General features: G+C 47.3%; 2 protein-coding genes across 5 annotated transcripts; one reads left to right on the top strand and one right to left on the bottom strand.

The window, feature by feature from the left end:
* Window positions 1-893: 893 nt before the first annotated feature.
* On the bottom strand, window positions 894-13,857 carry SHC1 (SHC adaptor protein 1). Of its 4 annotated transcripts, XM_044004052.1 has the most exons (14): window positions 13,705-13,857; window positions 12,200-12,273; window positions 9,170-9,331; window positions 8,556-8,626; window positions 7,951-8,014; window positions 7,651-7,770; window positions 7,340-7,393; window positions 7,140-7,191; window positions 6,777-6,903; window positions 5,286-5,484; window positions 5,125-5,188; window positions 4,891-5,013; window positions 4,388-4,626; window positions 894-2,436 (listed from the first exon to the last, which is right to left on the bottom strand). In XM_044004052.1, exons 2-14 carry the CDS (start codon window positions 12,209-12,211, stop codon window positions 2,308-2,310), a joined length of 1,416 nt encoding a protein of 471 aa, XP_043859987.1. In that variant the 5' UTR covers window positions 12,212-12,273; window positions 13,705-13,857; the 3' UTR covers window positions 894-2,307. The 4 variants fall into 4 exon arrangements, with proteins under 4 accessions (XP_043859987.1, XP_043859988.1, XP_043859989.1 ...); XM_044004053.1 differs by lacking the exon at window positions 12,200-12,273; XM_044004054.1 differs by lacking the exons at window positions 9,170-9,331; window positions 12,200-12,273.
* Window positions 13,858-14,124: 267 nt separating this feature from the next.
* On the top strand, window positions 14,125-18,949 carry CKS1B (CDC28 protein kinase regulatory subunit 1B). The gene is made up of 3 exons (XM_044004056.1): window positions 14,125-14,296; window positions 16,356-16,483; window positions 18,416-18,949. Exons 1-3 carry the CDS (start codon window positions 14,238-14,240, stop codon window positions 18,466-18,468), a joined length of 240 nt encoding a protein of 79 aa, XP_043859991.1. The 5' UTR covers window positions 14,125-14,237; the 3' UTR covers window positions 18,469-18,949.
* Window positions 18,950-19,135: the final 186 nt, after the last annotated feature.

The raw sequence follows: 19,135 nt of genomic DNA, 5'->3' as shown, positions 1-19,135 counted from the left end.
AGGTCCAGACCGGCCTGAGCATACCACGGCAAGCCCATTCTCGGGCAGATTACGATCCTAGAGGGGTCAGACCCGGCCCACCTGCTGCCCAGGGCCTGAGCGCGAGAATACCCACCCATCCACCCCTCCATAAAACCTTGTCACTATCACACTCACACGCAACCGTATCACACACACACCCATCCTTCTTACAGGGATACTCTACCCAGACACATACAGCCCTGTCACTTATCATGCTGACACACAACTGTTATTCATACCCTCCCGTCCACTCTTTCTATAGTGATAGTATGGCCAGACAGTTTCAACAACGATCCTACACCTAGAAATCCCTTCTACACACAAATTTATTATACCCAGACACAGACTGGTCCTTTCCCAGCAGACAACCATAACAGTATCACAACGTATGTAGACAGTCATACACACACAGCCATATCACAATCACAAATGTATTACACGAAAACTTTACCCCACTTTGACATAATTCCTACTGTCATATACCTAGACACAATTACATATCACGTAACACTGACATCCCTCCTACATATCCATACCACATGCAGACACATCATAGCATATCACACCCAAACAAGTATCACCATCTCATCCTCCACACATCCCCTGAAGTAATACAACAGATACATACTGACACCCCTACATCTCTCCTAAGTGGTCATCCCACACATTTAATATCCCATCCATGAGTCCTCGTATCACACTACCACATCCATCTACAAGTCTCTCAACCAGATACATACAAGCCCAAACATAACACATACACACTTCTTTCACTTGTAGGTGAGGCCAGAGCTTGCTTTCCTTTTCCCCAACCCCAAACAGGCCTCAAAGGAACTGAAGAAAGGGTGCTGGATTGAAAGGGAGACATTTGATAAAAGAAATAATGATCTTTAATGACATTTCCCTTTGGTATAAGTAAGACCCGTGAATAGATTCAAACAAAATAACAGTAGGAGAGAGAAATAGAAGAGATAAAGATACAGTCAACTCTCCATTATCCACAGCTCCTCAGGAGTATCTTCTACCTCTTCTGGATTCCTCACAATGTCTAACAAGTACTCAATAAATACATCAACTTGAATGATCCCCTCTGAGGCTTACCTGCAGCAAAATTCAATTCCAGCCTTTTTCCTAGGCTAGGATGAGGTCTGGCTTAAATTAAGTCCTGGCCATTTATTAGCTATGTGGCATTCAACAATCACCTAACCTTCTCTATGAATTAACTTTCTCACCAGTAAAATTGAGATAATAATGCCTGTGCTTATTTATTTCACAGGCTTGTCATGATGGCAAAATGATATAATAGATGAAGTCTTTAAAAAAAATAAAAAAGGTGCTATATGTATAAAGATAATTTTTGTGCTCAAGCAAGACAAAATTAGGAAATAATTTGGCTACCAAAAACTATAACATTCCCAAACTAAATAAAAAATTATTTGGGGATTATCCACCACTATAGATAATCATTACCCCTCAAATTAATGCAGAAAATTGAGAGTTGACTGTATTGTAGAACCAAACACTGGATTCACTGTCCAACTCAAAGGAGTTGGAGAGGCTACAAGGGGCTACACTTTGGCTGTAAAGTAAGACAATGTGCATGCAATGCTGGGGTTGGAGGGAATGGGTGTTTACGAAATGTATATACAGACCCCTGGAGTAGGGGGCCCCGGCCAGGAGGCACTCTGTGTAAATGGCAGAGAGGAGGAATAGGGATGGGACATTCACCTCCCCCTGGCCTGGAAGTGGAGTTCCGGGAGAACTGAATATCCTCTTTGAGGAAGGGCAAGGAACTTCATCTTTCCCTGGTCTCTCAAGCCTAGTCTGGGGGAACCAGGCTAAGGGAGGGCTGGGGAACAGGATCCTGGGGGCAGATGGAGTATCATCATTTCTAGCCCACAGAAAAACTTTGCATAAAACTTATTTAGACCTGGCGCATGGTCAAAGGCACAAGGTTTAAACACTGGAGGAGGGACAGAATTTTATCCCTTTTGAAGAAAAATCCCATTCCACTGGAATTGTCCCTAAGATTCCTTTCTCCTGTTAGAGGGTCTTGCCTAGACCCAACTGAGGGCCATGAGGCTGGCACGGGTACTGTTACTCTGGTGGGGAGAAGATGATTAATCCCTCCTCCAAGTCCTAAATCATAGGATCCAGGCCACTCATGGATACCACAGAGTGGGCAACCATAGCATTTTCCTCCAAAAAACTGTTGGAATTGGGACCATAAAAGTGAAAGGGAGTGTCCTGGAGGCTGGAACAGGGTTGGGGACAGGATCACGTCAGTTACTGCTTCCGTTCCACCGGCTGCTGAAGACATAGCTCACTGCCTGCAGAGATGATGGGTAGGTGATTGTCCATGTGGTAGCTGATGAGGTGACTGACACTCTCAAATCGGTGATCTTTTGTCCGAACCTGGAAGTAAGCAGGAGAGGAAGTTCAGATGTTGAGGACTTTTTTTGGGGGGGGGAGGTGGGGGGTGGTTAGAAGGATGATTGAATCAGACGGAGAAGCATTCACCTCTCCATAACTGAAGAAGCTAAGGCATCCAGGAAGAGATGGAGAATCTTAGGAAGAGAGCAGAGGCAATTGGGATGATGAGTAGGTAATGAAGAAAATGCTTAAGACTGAGGAAGACCTGGGTAGCAAGCCAACAGCTATTACTGAGGGATTCTGATGATACTCAGAAGAAAAAGAATAGGGGGCAGCTAGGTGGTACAGTGGATAAAGCACTGGCCCTGGATTCAGGAGTACCTGAGTTCAAATCTGGCCTCAGACACTTGACACTTACTAGCTGTGTGACCCTAGGCAAGTCACTTAATCCCCATTGCCCTAAAAAAAAAAAAAGAAAAAAAAAAGAAAAAGAATAGAGATGATTTTAAGATGGGGGAAGGGAAGAGGAAGGGCATACCCATAGGGCAAAGGTCTGAAATCATTATCTATAAAATAAATTAATAATAAGAGTAGCCCAGCTTGGGTAAAGACAAAGATGTTGTTTGTCCTTCGTTCTCGAAGAGCACCATGACATAATACATATTTGCAGAGTGGAGATGTACCTAAGTCCTCTCCAGAAGGAGGCCTAGTAGAGAAGGAAGAAAGGAGGGAACAGGTAAGATTACGGGAGGAAAATGATTAACAGTTCTAGAGGAGAAGAGCTCAAGGCCTATGTGTAACAGGTCCAAAGAGAGTGGATGTGGGAGAGATGCATGGGATGGCACAGGAAACATGGGGAATATTGGATTTGGGAGTTAGGAGACTCTGGCCCTGCCACTAACTGTGTGGCCTTTACTTAGCCTCTTACCCTTTCCAGGCCATGTTCCTTTATCTGTGGTAATAAGAAGAGCTAATAATAGCTAGTATTTATGTGGTGAATTAAGGTTTGTGAACTACTTTATATATATCATCTCATAACAACCCTGGACGGTAGATGCTATTATTATCCCTATTTTGCCAACAAGGAAAAGGAAGCACACAGAGGTTAAGTGACGTGCCCAGAGTAACAGAGCTAATAAGTGTCTGAGGCAGAATTTGAATTCAAGTTTGCCTGACCCAAGTCCTGCAATCTTCCTACTGCACCCCTCCCCCACCCCCAGGCCAAAATAATAAAGAGATAAAGTGAAAAAGAAACCAAGACAAAACAACCTCTGAAAATCTAACACCAGAATCTGACTGATCTAACAGCCACAATTCCAGAGGACATATGAAAAAACATGCCAGCAGTCTCCTGACAGAGAGGTAATGAACTCAGAATGCATTTTTTGTTTTGGGATGTGAACAACATGCAAAACTGTTTTGCTCGATGATGCATATTTGCAACAGGTGTTTTGGTTTTTGTTTTCTCACTTTCAGGAAGAGGGGAATGTGGAAGGGGAGTAAATAAGGACTTACAATTGAATGTAAAAAATAAAGTCTCTTCCAGCTATAACACTCTAAAATTCTTTGGTTTTAAGCGGACACAAACTAGCAGGAACAGATTTATCTATTGGGACCAAGAACCTAGTTGGAACTGGGCAAAGAAACACTCTCTAGCAAATGTAGCTGGTTTGTCTCAGAAAGGAGTTGTGGGGGCAGCTAGGTGGCGCAGTGGATAGAGCACCAGCCCTGGAGTCAGGAGGACCTGAGTTCAAATCTGGCCTCAGACACTTAACAATTACTAGCTGTGTGACCCTGGGCAAGTCACTTAACCCCAATTGCCTCACCAAAAACAACAAACAAACAAACAAACAAAAAAAAACCAAGAAATGAGTCATGGGAATAAATAAGAGTTAGGCTACCTGGAGGGGGAAAGGTGACAGCAGGAACAAGTGCAAAGAAGAGTGAGGTTTCCAGATGGCAACAGAATGCCCACCCACATCCATGAACTTACCACACCTTCAGGATCCACAAGCAGCAAATGTTTGGGCTGGCCACTCTGCAGACCAGTAAGGACATACTGGCCTGGGGTAGTCGTACTCTCCCGAACCAGGAAGTCCCCGTTGAGCCTCAGTTGCACTTCAGCCTCTCGCCTACTCAACTTCCCATGGAACCAGGGCTCCCCTCGGAGCTGCTCAGCCATTGCTGTTGTAGGGGGAGGTTGGGGAACGCGAAGTGCATCTTCAAATGGCTCTAAGGGAGTAAGGGCAAGGCAGGGTAAAGACAGGAGGTACTATGTGATTCTTTTTTTTACTAGTGGGACCTTCTTGGAGTAGACACAAAACTGACCCACCACCATAACCCACTACTATGAAGTAATAACAGATCACTTTGAAGCAAGGAGAAGCCAAAAAAAAGAAGGAAAAGATGGGAAGAGAAAGAAGAAAAACTGGGGGAAAAAACATTGAGGGGAAATGTGAAGAATAATAAAAAGAGGGGGTAAAGAGTAATACTCACTCATGTCAAAGAGGTCACGTGGGGCACTACCATTGGTAGTAGAGTTAGGACCACTAGCTCCTTGCCGGACTTTTTCCAGGTTCTGGACATTGACATAGGAGGGATCATCAAACAGTTCTCTACCTAGAAAGGGAATGGGAGTTCGTAAACCAAAACCTTAGAGTCTATAATACCCTTAACCGCCCCACCCCCATCCCAATTCTCCAGTTGTCCTAACCTTCCCTGCCTTCATACCTGGTGCAGGAGTTGGAAGCTGTTTTCGAATATCAGGGTCACCACCAGCTAGCTGTCCGACGGGCTATGGTGTCAAACATAGATGAGAACTGGAGTTACTAGGAGCCCACCCTACTCCCCTAGTTCCAAACTGATTATCTTGCTCAGCCTAAGCAACATACCAAAGTGGCTCCTAGGTGGTTGGTGGTCTGGGTGCTGGGTGGGGGTGGACGAGGAACCCCTGGAGCAGCTCCTTCTCGAAGCCTCATGTCTACTACTCCACCAAGAGGGGGCTCCTTCCCTGGGAAGTCATTATAGTACTGATGGTCAGGTGGCTCCTCTTCCTCCTCATCCCAAGCTGAGCCATCAAAGCCAGCCATCCTGGGGGAAGAGAGAGAAAAGGAAAGCTCATTCATTGCCCGGTCGCAGTCCAGATCAGCCTGTAGAGAGCAGATCTCCTAAAGTGGAGATAGGAGATCCCTCACCCAAAGATGAGGCTGATTTCTAGCTCCTACATGGGAAGCCACCAGAAAGGTCAAAGTGGCACAGCAACTTGAGTAAGGATCAGAGACTTAGTACTTGAAGGGACCTGAGGGGCATCAAGTACAATCTCCTCACTTCAAAGATGAGGAAACTAGAGCCCAGGAGAGATCACTTGTCCTCCATCACCCATTTAGTCAGCTTCAGAGGCAGGATTTGAACTCAGGTCTTCCTGAATCCAAGTCCACCATTTTATCCACTACCCCCGACTGATGCTTATGGAGAGGAAGCCAGGTGACAATGCAGACAGAGCACTGGACCTAGATTCAGCAAGATCTCAGTGGAGATCATTATTAGCTGTGTGACCTTGGACAAGTCACTTAACTTCTATCTGGATCACACTTATTTCACAGGGTTGTTTTGTGAAGATCAAATTTGATCAAATGATCAAATATTTGTGTAAAGGGCTTTGCAAACCTTAAAAAAAGAATTACATTCTAGCAGAATAGCAGCTGTTAGCTAGTAATTGACCAGGGTCTTGGGACCCAGGATCTGTACAAGAGGTAGCCAATCTGGGAAGGGGGACAGCCTAGCTTCCAAAGTAGTCCATCTTTCCAAAGAAAGGATGGGGAAAAGAAGCTATCAGCATGGCTAGGGATAATTCGGAAAGAATTCTCAGAAGGCCAGTAGAAAACATGGGGAAAAAAGAAGTAGGGCAGGCAGTGAGGGCAGGGGCCACACAGGGCCACCTCTTTCTCCTCCTCCATCCTCTATGGCCCTTGTAGCTGAGGCCACAGAGGGACAGCGAACAGCACCACACCCCTGCTTAGAAAAAAACGGGCTTTCTTCAAGGATCAGCATCTGGGCTACTGGCTCCTCTTTGACCCCACCCGGTTGACAGTGCTTTCTCCTTTGTCTCCCTGTAATTGTTTAATTGTATTGATCTGTGGAAATGTTGTATTCTCCAAGTAGAATGGCAGTTGGGGGGGGGGCTCTCGGTGGTGGGGGAAGCGACTATTGCTTTTTGGGTCTTTTCCTCTCCACTCACTGAACATCAGTCTTTGCACAGAGTAGGGGCTTCAGAAGGGCTTGCTGGAGCTCGGGTAAGTGGGGTTTCTACTCTATTCCTGACATGTTCTTCCTTTCAGGGAGTAGTCCCACCCCAATGCCCACATCCCTAGCCTTCATCCTACCTGTCGTGAGGAGTGACAAGCTTGGGTGGGTTCCTGAGGTATTGTTTGAAGCGCAGCTCAAAGGCCTGGCCAATGGTGCTGATGACATCCTGTGCTAGTCCCTCTGGACACTCCAGGATGTGGCAGGCTATGGGCACAGCAGGCATTGTCCTTATAAGCAACAAGTGTGGCGCTGGCGATGTTCAGGCACTAGCCCAGCCATCCCAGGCTCCTTGGAAACAGCCACCCACTGGGCAAGCTTGGGAAGCTCCAAATTCCCTCGATGACCACAGAACTGGGAAAGGGAAGGGACCCCTGCCCCACTCCTCATCCTTAGCGATGGATTAGTGTCTCCCTGGCCCACCCCATCAGACTCCCTCTTACCTCTCTGATTGACGGGATCTTTGGCAACATAGGCGACATACTCCGCAGTGTCCTAGGGGATCATCAGCCAGCTTGGCTTTATCATCTCCCCCGCCAGCCCCTGAAAACGTCCCAACTCCACCCAACCATTCTGGGCCCCCCTGATCCAGAGTCATTCAACTTCTCCCCAGCCACCATCATCCCTTTTTACCACAACTCACCGGATCCCCACCGGACGCAAAGGAGATCGATTGCATGTGGTGATTGGCAATGATCTGAGGATTCGAGGTGGGGGGGGACGGGACACAGAGTTAGTAGTTCCACTTTGACCCACGTTTTTCACCCGTCAGTAGTCCCTTTCCTACCAGCTCCCTTATTTCTTCCTGTCCCATCCCCTGGTCCCTTCCACCAGAAGCCCCCTAACTACCTCCACCCAGATGCCCAGTTCTTCCCTCTCTCCTTCCTCTGGGGTTCTTCTCTTCACCTGCTAGACGGCTGCCCTCTCCCCAATCCCCCCCCAGTCCCAACCAACCTGTTTACAGTCGGCAGCCATGAGGTTGAGGCTGCTGGTGGAAACAGTTAGGGTGATGGGCATGCCAGCAAACTTTAGATTACTCCTCCCTAGTATGGAGCAGAGTGGACGGCTACTGGGCTAAGAAAGGATCCAGAGAATTTGGGGGTTAAGGGCCACAAGCCTACCACTGAAGAAGCCCCAGTTTCTATAACCAGAAACCCACTTCCCCTCCTTCCCCCTCTGCCTTTCCACACCTCCTGGCATGTCCTCCCTCTCTCCTCCCATCCACCACTCTCCACGATAATGCTCCCCAGGTACCTTTCTCCTCCGTGCAGCCCCCTTGGCCCCCGGCACAGCCTCACACACCAGACTGATGGCTTCTCTGAGAAGACAAAGACTTGCTCAGAAGCAAAGATTTCCCTGGGCCCCAACATAGGTCTAAGGGAGGGTAAGCCAGGGACAGACTCCAGGGGCACTCTGAGCTCTTTGTAGTGACTGATTGAATTAAGGGCCTTTAATATTTGATGATACTAAGGAGCTGCCTGCTGGCTGATTGGATTAGGGCCTCTGGGCCCAGTGATGGACCCAGTCACTTCCCCTTAACCTTAACCCTTCTAGTCACCAAATACTAATTGTCCCTGAGAACAACTCTGACCCCCCCCCACCCCAGGGTCTTTGTATTCCGATGGCCTGGCACACTGGAAGCCCTAACCAATGCTCACTGATGCAGGTGCTACTCCTGCTCCACCCCAAGGCTGGAGAGGTGAAGAGGGCCCCAGATGATCTTCACATGGGCTCTGCTCTGTGCCCCATCACTCAGGTTTTTCCCGTGCTCCTATGACCCCACATCCCTGGTATCTCACTAACTGCCAGGGGCCCCAGCAATGTTGACCTTCCCTTACCCCCAGAGAGACCCCACTCACCTGGTGACCTGGGTGCGAGTACTGAAATCCAAGGCCCGCATTGATTGGAGGACCTCCACACAACCCATGTACTGAGAGAGGGGGAGGGAGGGAAAAGTGGAGCATGTGACCTCTGCCGACTACTATCAGCAACACATACACACACACACACACACACACCCCTGCCCCCCAGGATTTTTTCCTATATTAATTCCAGAACGTGGAAGCCTACCCACTGACCCTGCTTGGTATCTGAATGTAAAAAAACCCTGGATTCCAGTGTAGAGGGAGAGAAGAGGTTAGAGAAACAATCTACATAAAGTAATGGGGAAAGACAATCTTTAGGTACTGGAAAGAAAAGACCAGAATGATATGGAGAGGAAGAGAACAGGAAATAATGCCAGCAGAAGAATTAGGGAACAAGAAAAGGCACCAGAAAGGAATGGGAAACAGCCTGTGGGGCAGGAAACAGGGTAGATAGAAAGTAAAATATGGTGGGGCCAATGGACCTGAAGAAGGAATTTGGTAGAGGAAGAAAACACAAAATCTAACAAAACAAGGAATTTAAAAGGGTCATAGGCAAAAGAAGACTGGGGGGGGGGGTAATATTTGAGAGTATGGATATACTCACTCACCCGAACCAGGTAGGAAACCCCAGGTCCCATGACCTTGTCGTTGGGATGCAACCAACCCCGAGTTGGTTTGTTGACAAAGCTCCCGTGACGAGTCCACTCCTCACCCCCCAGCTGGCCCCCTTCCACCCGAGTCCTCCGCCCGCCGCTCAGTTTGTTCATGTCCTGGAGAAAAGGTGAAGGGCCTGAGTCTAGCCCAGCCCCCCCTGCATTTCTTTCCCTATCCTCAGGTCCCCTTCCTGACTCTTCAGACGGCCCTAGCCGCCCCCCAGTTGGGTTGGCTAGCTTCAAATTGCTCATCCGAGGGAAAAAAGAGCAAAGGGTTGTAGGACTATCATCCCCCAGCACTGAGGGCAAGATGGGTCCCAGGGAAGAAGCAGATGGAGAGGACAGTTCCCCAGGGGATAAGGATCCCAGAGTCCCCTCTTCCAAGGATGATAGAGATTCATTCCGAAGAGGGTTGTACTTGGGCTTGGGGGGCAGGAGATCCATGACTAAGGGAGGAGGGGAGCTGCTGGCCAGCCCGGCCCTCCCCCCAGCCAGGGCAAGGGGGCCGGGCTGGGAGCATTCCCAGGCCCTTGGTCTGATCTGCTCTATACAGGCAGGTAGTGACAGAGCTCTTGCAGGGAAGACCAGCTCAGAGCCAGAAAAGCCCCAGTTCCAACCCCGCCTAACATGTAGCCTCTCTTCTCTGGCTGGAGAAGAGAGAGCTGGACCAGGAACAGCTTGGCTCCTCCCCAGGGGAGGAGAGTTGGTAAGTGAAGGCCAATCAGGAGGACAGTGCTGACTCACAGGCACAGAAGGGGCAGAGCCCCCCACTTCTACCCCACCCTGGGCCTCAGATCCTAAGGGAGGGAATCTCTGTGGCCCTCCCATTTCCACATATCCACCCACCCCCTCCTACCAACTGGGCATAACTGGGAAAGGGGAAAAGGGAAGAGATGATGAGAAAAGAGACACTGGGAAGGGGGAGGGGAAGGCAGGAAGTCAGGGCACACTGGGGAAGGAAACAGAAAGATAGGGAAAGGGGGGGGGGGGTAATTCCTGACTTATTTCTCTTTCCCACCCCAGTTAAAAATTCTGCCAACCTTGTCCAGAGCCCCTTACCACTGCTTGCCCTGGGGAGAAGATCCCCAGGGTACCTCAAGGCCATGAGCTAAAACTGCCACAACAGCTGGTGATGGAGTAGAAAGGAAATCTTTGTCCCCTGCCTGGGGAACAGGGAAGGGAAGGAAGCTAGCAAAGGGTTGCTAAGCAAAGGGGTGAGATGAACAGAGAGCCAAGAGAGGTCACAAGATCGAGGCCCGAACCAGTGCATCCACAGAGCCAGCCTGACACAGCCTCCAAGGCAGGCCCTGGGCAGCTTGGGGCCCTAAAGGAAGAAGGCAGGTGAGGTGGATCTCACTCCACTTTTTAGCATTTCAACCTGACATAAGGGGCCTGTTGCCAGCCCCAAGGGTGGCTCTACCCCCACCTGTACTACATAGAGCATGACTAGGGGAGCCCAGCTGCTAGCTTCCTCCCAAGGTGCTATCACCTGGAAAGTGGGCAAGGCTCTACTACCCACTCTTCCTGGTCATTAGATCAATAAGCCAAAAGTCTGAGTCAGAAGACCAGGACACACCAACAACAGGACAACAATTCTCCTGGGCAATTTCAACTATGCTAGGGTCCCTTTACCTTGGTATATGTGCACTTACCCATTCCATGAGGATCACAGAAAAGGAAACTCCATTATTGGTCATCGGACCTTATATCCTATTTATCCTAATTCCAGAGATGCCAAAGCTAGGAGGCTGACAGCCACCAGGCAGGCACTGGGGGGTGACGGCAAATTTAAAAGCAAAGAGGGCCACGGGGAGCCCCCCATGGGGGATGCCTTAGACATATGTATGAGAATCCAGTTGCTGCTTCCCTCCCAGGGATCCCTAAATCTCCATTCTGGGGTCAAACCCCCCCCCAATATTCTAACCATACCGAGAAAGGGAGTTTGAGAGTCAGGTTAGAGTGTGAACACAGGAAACAGTCCCAAACCCATTTCCTCCACCCACAAGTTCCTGACTTCCTGCCAAACCAAATGGAGGAGAGGGCAGAGATTCCAACAAAGGCAGACAGACAGCAAAAAAGAGTGAAGGGACTAAATGCCAAATGGAGACTCAGGTACATTTCTAGCCTAGGGAGAGAGAAAAGCTTCCTTTCATCTCCTAGCCAAATCTGCATTTACAGAAGCAGGGAAAAGAGGGATGGATTCAAAGTCCGAGCACCAGGGCTTGAATTTCATTTCTGCTCAGCATCTTGAGGCAACCTCTCTATGTCTCAGACCCCTCATCTAGAAAACAAGGGGAAGGGAGGGGAGAAGGGTTGGCCTAAGGTCTCCTCCAGCTTGGAATCTACGATCCTGCAAATGGGGGAGGAGAGAACAGAGAGAAGTTCGTGCTTCAACCATCACCCCTAAGACACTGGGAGAAGAAATTTATCATACCCAAAGCCTCACTCCCCAGGGCTCAATTCACAGAAAAAAGAAGACCCAAAAGATAATCATCCCCTATATCCTACCTATGCTGTGCCAAGATTCCTGCACTGCCTGCGAGCTATTCACTTTCTCATAGCTTCCTCAAAGAGAAAATAGTGAGCCATATGTAAATAAGTATTTGGAAAAGAATGTGGAAGAAAGGCAGTTCCAGGGAACTAAAAACTACATGACTTTCAGAGGTTTGGGGTGGGGGTGGGTAACATTTGCCTTCTCTGCCCAAGGGGAGGAGGGAAGGGAGGAGAGTACTGTGGCAGGAAGCAGCCGGAAATGGCAAAAGCCTCAGGAATGTTTCCTGGACTGAAGGTTAGGCAAGCAGAGAAAAGATGGGGAATACCCAGACAAGAAAATGAGAGTGGGGGTTGGGGTAAAGTCTCTAAGGCCAGAGAGCAAAAAGCACCACCCCATCCCCACCCCCATCCCCACCTCCCAACTGCAAAATACCCTAGTCTTTCAGGGTAGGTGGGGAGAAGTTACCCATTTCACAACCCCATTCCACACACCAGGGAATCCATGGCCCAGCCCAGTTCCTGAGGTACAGGTACGACATGCAGCTGTTTCTGGGGTGGAGCCGGTCCTGGGAAGGGAAACTTAGGGAGTAGATCTGGGAACCTGAGGGATTTCCCATCCCTTCTCCCCTACCTCCAGCCCAACCCACACCCAAGAATAAAATGAAGGCCCAAGGGGGAGGGAAAGTACAGCCAGCCTTCAATCCCCCAGATGTGAGTCAGGGTTAGGAATCATGAGGCAGTGGAAAGAGCCCTTGATTTAGAGTTGGGAAATTTAAGATGATTCCTGCCTGTGATCAAGTCACAACCTCTCAGCTGAAACTAGCTTTTCTCATGTGTAAAATGGAAATGAGAAAACTTGCACTACCTTTCTCCTAGGAGTTTGAAGGGGTCCTGCTATATTTTAGTTACTTAAATCACTGTCATATTGGGGGGGGGGGGTGACAGGGAAACAGGAACTGGGGAGAAAAGACAGTCTGGATGTGTGTGATTGGGAATGGAGGCCGTACAGATTTATAAGGAGCATCTTATTAGTATCTCTTGGAAGGTCTGGTTTCAGAGAATTCTAAGGGAAAGGGTCATCCCAAATATTTTCCTGCCTACCTTTCCAGACTGAGTATGTTTCTCTACTTCACACACTCATCTTACATCCAAATTAACCTATCTGCTGCTCTGGTCCACAGCATAGCATCTTCCTTCTCTGTACCTTTACACAGCCTGTTTCTCATTCTTGTAATACACACCCCACCTCTGATTCATAAAAAGTCTAGCTTCCTTTAAAACTCCGCTCAAGTGCCACTGTCTCCAGAAAGTCTACCCTGATTTCCCTCCGATGCTAATGGGAAATACTCTCACGGAAATTACTTTGTACATAATTTGTATTTAATTTTCTATCTGCATGTTGTCTTCCCTCCATTAGGAGACAAGCTCCTTGAAGGTAAGAACTATTAGATGTTTGTCTATGGATACATAAACAAAACACTCTGTCAGGCACATAGTAGATACTTAATAAATGCTTACTTGAATTAAATGGAAAAGGGGCTGGGGAGGGAGGGGAGAGAAATGAGGCTTACAGAAGGGTCGTGATCTAATGAAGGGCAGAGTTCCCCAGAATTCTGGGGGAAGGCCCTTGCGGATGAGGTGGGGGTCCCCAGGACCAGGGCCACCCTAAGGACTGGACATAAAAAAATTCTTGGAGGGCCCCCCTCGGGGGCGGAGCCGTCCAGGGAGTATTAAGATTAAAGGGGGCGTGATTTCTAGGGGTGGGGGATGCGGAAGGCAGAGCTTTCCAGAAAAAGGGGCGGGAAGAGAATCCAGTGGGGAAAAGATTTAGGTAGGTGACAACTTTGGGGGGTTCGGGGAGCCCCTGAAGTGGGGGCTGGACTTCCGGGGATGGGGTCCCAGAAGGCGGGACTTGTGCACAGTTGGCCGGAAGTGGGATTCCAGGGGATTGGGGAGGAGAGCATATTAGATAAAGAGGATAAAGATTCCATACTCACCAGGGCCGCATGGGGTCTCCGCTCCGCTCCGCGCCGCGGGCCGGTCTCACTCCGGGTCTGGCGGCCGCAGCTTCTTCTAGTAGACGCTCCAACTTTCTGCCCCCCCCCCCCAGGCCCAGCCTCCCCGGAGAAACTTTATTGCACTCACTTCCGGCCTCGTTAACCTTTGACCCCTACGCATTACGTGTCTCCTCCTTCCTCCATTTTGTTGCTCCTCCCCTCCCCGTAGTAGTGCGGGGGTGGGACCCTCAAATAATGATACCCAATAAGAGTGTATATATCGTCCCATGGGCGTATACGCGACATACCGTCTTGCCCTATGGACCAATAAAAATCCGAGGTGGGATAGAGTGAAAAATATAAAAGCCAGTAAGAATCCCGAAGGTGGGCTTTTTTTCCCGCCTCCGGTCGAATGAACCAATCGGTTGAAGGAGCGGCAGGTTTGAAAGCGAGGCCCCGTAGAGTTGTGGTGCGTGCGCGTAGCTGTTAGGCGGTTGGCGGCGCGGGGCTGGGGTCCCCCGGGAGGAGCGGACATGTCGCATAAACAAATTTACTATTCGGACAAATACGACGATGAGGAGTTCGAGTACCGGTCAGTGCGGGCGCGAAGTGGGTAGCCATGCTAGGTATAGTAGGCATTGGCGGGTAAGGGCGCGAGGACCAACTTGGCCGTAGCGATAGAAGGGAGAAAGAGCTTGAGGCGCGTGCGCGAGGGCCAACGGGGGGGGGGGGGGGGGGGGGGGGGGGGGGGAGGGGGGAGTGGGCTTTAGGTAAAAGGGAAGTTAGACGCATGCGCGGGAGAGCTTCGTAGTGAGGGGGAAATTGTAATTGGAACGCATGCGTGGAATTCGCGGCTTGGTAAAACGGGAGAAGAAAAGAAATGAAGGCTTGTTACCTTTACCCCCTATGTGTCCTCCGCCATCATCCACCCCACCTCCTTTCAAACTGGCTGCTTTCGTTCAGGTTTTCACTAATGCTGAAGGAATGTCAGGTGGCTAATAGAATTGAGACAGACCCGCCAATGGAATCTCTTAGCCCCAAGAAAAAAGGGAGTGACTGAGGGCTCCTTTGCCCCAGTAACTGAGGGTTCAGTGAGTGGGAAGGATGCCGAAAGCGTTAGATATGGTAGTAAATAATAGATTGAGGGGAGGGACATGACAGCTATCTACATACATTTGAAGGGTCCTTTAGAAAAAGACTTACTCTGGGTGGCTCCAGAAAACAGAATTAGGACCTATAGGTGTCTCTGACCAAGGAAGCTCTTCTTAATTATTTGTAGTGTCGGCAAATGTAAAGCATCATATTCTATGATAGTAAGTAGTACCCTGCCACTGGAACTGTTGGGATAGACTCTGAATTACCATGTTAACTAGTTGTGGAAGAGGGATTCTTTTAATGCAATTTAATGGCAGTCTCGACTGCATAAACTTTAATATATCTTTGAATTTTAAAATTCTTTGTGTTTTGGAAAACAAGTTCTCTAAAGAATTCTCCAAGTCTTTTCAACTAGATTTCAAATTCCTTAAGTATAAGGAAAAGACATGGATTTTATGGATTTGACTTGTATATCCCACAAGGCCTGGTATAGGGCTCTGCACACCCTAAGTGACTGACACCAGCCAACTTATATATGTGTGTATATATGTTCGCAGGTGTCGGGCACTTAGGGTGTGTGTGGATATATACACACATACATACACACAATGTGTATACATACATACATGCATGCATGCATACATACGAGAAGCCTACCCTTATACAAGATGTTGCAGGGAACTAGAAAAAAACCCAATACCTTTTTGGATCCTGAAGGACTTGCTCTATCCTTAACTTTTTGGTTTAAATAAACCAATGCTGAGACTCATTTGTCAGTCTCTCAATTACTGACCAGTTTAGTAACTCAGCTGAAATTGCTTTGTGGTGGGTGTTGGTTTAAAATATACTGTGCTACCATGTTAAGCCAAAATGATTTGGTCTGTTTGGTGGCTTTTAATTGTAGGCCTGTTAGAATATAAATTCTAATCAGGGATTCAGGTGAGAAACAATGTCTTTGGATACAGAAGTACCTTTGAATACAAGGGACATTTGGCATATATTCATTGACATTAATGAAGCTCAAATTGGGTCAGTAGGACTTAGATTCCAAATAATCAAACCGCTCTTCTGCTTCCCTTAGTGATTTAGGCTCCAGGTCAGAACCCTGGCTGAGAAGTAATTCAAGTTTTCCCAAAAAGGATCAGAAAAGTAAAAACCATTTAGTTTTCTATTCTGTGCATTGGCTTTTCAGAACCACTATCTACAACACTATCTCCCCGCAAATCATCTTCTTTCCCTGATATTGGTTAAGATATATCATCAACCAACAGTTGGAAGTATTATACCATTATTCTCATCAGCATCGATAAATAATAGTTTTAAAGTGCTCAATAATATACTACAGACTTTTGAAAGTGCTTCCATAAATAGTCTTGGCTGAAGATTCCCCTCTTAGATTGTAAGCTCCCTGAGAGCAGGAATTGTTTTCGTTCCTTTGTATCTCCCTCTTTGTCCATGATACACCTTTCTGTACAGAGTGAGAGGCATAATACATAGTGTTGATTGCCTAACTGCTCCATGCTAGGATGCAAACCATCCCTCCATTTCTGTTACAGGCACGTCATGTTGCCCAAGGACATAGCCAAACTGGTCCCTAAAACCCACTTGATGTCTGAGTCTGAGTGGAGGAACCTTGGTGTCCAGCAGAGTCAGGGATGGGTCCATTACATGATCCATGAACCAGGTCAGTGGAAAAACTGAAAGCAGCCCTGTAGAATAGTACTGGAAGAGTCATAAGATCATATGTCAATGTAATAAGCTTAAAAAAAGGGAAGGGGGAGGAGGGATGTAATAGTTAATAATTTATTGTCTTATGCATCTTTACCTAAAGAATGATTATTTTATCTGTTTAGGTGGGATAGATTACTGCCCACTTTTACTACTTGGCAAATTGTTGAACTGACCACAAACAGTGAGCAAAATATCTAAAGCATTCAGTGATGGCCAGTCATTTGGTCAGTAAGCATTTATTAAGCACTTACTATGTGTCAGTCACATAGGGGATACAGAAAGAAGCACAAGACAATCCCTGTTCTCACCCAGCTCAAAATCTAATGGGGGAAAGGGCAGCTAGGTGTCGAAGTGGATAGAACACTGGCCCTGGAGTCAGGAGGACCTGAGTTAAAATCCGGACTCAGACACTTAACAATTACTAGCTGTGTGACCCTGGGCAAGTCACTTAACCCCAATTATCTTACCACCACACACCCCCCCCAAAATCTAATGGGGGAGACAAGAAGCAGACAGATTGTTTAAAAAAAAAACAAGCTATGTATGGGATAAATAGGATAAATAATAAATTAACAGGGAAGACACTAAAATTAAGAAGGATTGGGAAAGGCTTCCTGTAGAATGTGGGATTTTAGTTGGGACTTGAAGGAAGCCAGAAGGCAGAGATGAGGTGGGAAAGCATTCTAGGCAGGGGGGACAGCCAGAGAAAATAACTGGAACCAAGAAATGAGGGTCTTGTTCATGGAATAGCAAGGAGCCCAGTGTCACTGGATCAAAGATTATATGGAGGGGGGTGTAAGGCCAAAGAAAACCCGAAAGTTGGGAAGATGGCTTCGAATGCCAGAGGATTTTGTATTTAATCCTGAAGGCAATAGCGAGCCACTGGAATTTATTAAATAGATGGATAACATAGTTGGCCTGTGCTTTAACAAAATCACTTTGGCAGCTGAATGGAAGATGAATTGGAGTAGGTTGACTGGCCTACCAGCAAGTTGTTGTAATAATCCAGGCCGGAGGTGATGAGGGCCTGCACTAGAGTGGTGACAGTGTCAGAGGAGAGAAGAGGGAATATTCAAAAATGTTACAAAAGTAAAATCGACAGGCTTTGGAAACAGAATGGCAATGGGGAATGAGAGGTGGTGTGGAGTCAAGGATGACACCTAGCTAGGTTTCAGGCTTAGGGCCTGGGAGGATGGAGTTGCCCTTTACAGCAGTAACAAGGTGGGGGGGGGGGCACTAAGTGGAGAAGTGGATAGAGCACCAGCCCTGGAGTCAGGAGGACCTGAGTTCAAATCCAGCCTCAGGCACTTGACACATTCTAGCTGTGTAACCCTGGGCAAGTCACTTAACCCTCATTGCTCCACCAAAAAAAAAAAAAAAAGACGTCTACTGGACATACATTTCAAGATATCCGAAAAACAGTTGGAGCCTGTCAATATGGACACTCCTGTTAAATTATGTACTCTCTGATTACAGATTAGTTATAAACTAAGGTCAAATGTACCCTATTACCTCTACCTCCCCTGTTTCTCTGCCCCCTAGAAACCCAATTTCTGCACTTGGACATGTTTGCACTATGGCCAAGAAAATGATTTTTATAAATCATCAGATAAAACACCAGAAATTCAGCTTCAGGGCACTCCTACATCTAGGCAAACCTAATAGAGGGAGAATTGATGTTAGCATTACTGTATTTTCTGGCAGACTATTCTGCTAGGTCTTTTTCTCAGGCTGACTGGTAAAAAAAAACACACAAACTTAATTAAATTCTAAATATTAGAGTGTGCTTATTAGCACATAGACTGTAACTTAAGGGGGGAAATAGCTCATGAGAATGGGGCAGGCTTGTCTCCTCTTATCCAGTATCTATCTCCTTCTCTTCCAGAGCCTCACATCTTGCTGTTCCGGCGGCCACTGCCCAAGAAGCCTAAGAAATGAAAGAACATGCCACTTCTATCTGGAGCTGTACATAGCTGTCCTTACCTGCTAACATCTTTCTGCTAATAGTGTTGCCTTCTTGTTTCTCACTTGGGATATTTAAGGGATGTTTAATACACTGTTTGAAAGTGCTGGTGACTCTCTTGTTTCTTGAGCAAAACTGCCACCACCACCACTACCCCATTGGGTGCTTTGATGAATGTAACTTCAGCTGAGCTTTGCCTCCAAAAGCCGTGGCAAGCGCTCTATCAAGCTGAACACCTTGGCTGGATGGACAAAGCACCAAGAGTGACTGAAGACTTGTCACTGCTTAGTTGTGGGGCTTGTATAATTGTTGCCATTTGTGGGTTTTTCCTGCCAATTTGTGTGCAAGGTGACTTAATGGATGGATATTTTCATTTGTTGGAAACTTTCCATTTTATTCAAGAAATGTCTGTTCTGTTTAAATCCCTTGAATAAAGAGGAAGTTTTTTGTAATTCATTTTTAGGTTCTTTCTGCCTATAATCAGGATGAGTATTATTCATGAGATAGTAGGGTCCTCATTATCTGACTTCAGTACTTTGCTGAGAATGAGAGTAATTTCAGGGAGTTGAATTTAAAAATAAATTAAGCCACTTGTTCTCAAATATCTGAAGATTTTCATTTCAAACTTTTACTGGCCTAAGG

Source organism: Dromiciops gliroides, chromosome 4 (genome assembly GCF_019393635.1).
Source record: "Dromiciops gliroides isolate mDroGli1 chromosome 4, mDroGli1.pri, whole genome shotgun sequence".
In the NCBI taxonomy this organism is placed as follows: Eukaryota; Metazoa; Chordata; class Mammalia; order Microbiotheria; family Microbiotheriidae; genus Dromiciops; species Dromiciops gliroides.
This window is presented reverse-complemented; position numbering and strand designations above follow the sequence as displayed.

Excerpts from the sequence above, each read along its gene's own strand:
- CKS1B (XM_044004056.1), top strand. The coding sequence starts at position 14,238 with ATGTCGCATAAACAAATTTACTATTCGGACAAATACGACGATGAGGAG. Across the intron at positions 14,297-16,355 it reads GATGAGGAGTTCGAGTACCG|GCACGTCATGTTGCCCAAGG; the intron begins GTCAGTGCGGGC and ends TTTCTGTTACAG. Across the intron at positions 16,484-18,415 it reads TTACATGATCCATGAACCAG|AGCCTCACATCTTGCTGTTC; the intron begins GTCAGTGGAAAA and ends CTTCTCTTCCAG.
- SHC1 (XM_044004051.1), bottom strand. The coding sequence starts at position 9,658 with ATGGATCTCCTGCCCCCCAAGCCCAAGTACAACCCTCTTCGGAATGAA. Across the intron at positions 8,627-9,169 it reads GGGTTTCCTACCTGGTTCGG|TACATGGGTTGTGTGGAGGT; the intron begins GTGAGTGAGTAT and ends CCCCTCTCTCAG. Across the intron at positions 4,627-4,890 it reads ACGTGACCTCTTTGACATGA|AGCCATTTGAAGATGCACTT; the intron begins GTGAGTATTACT and ends TTACTCCCTTAG.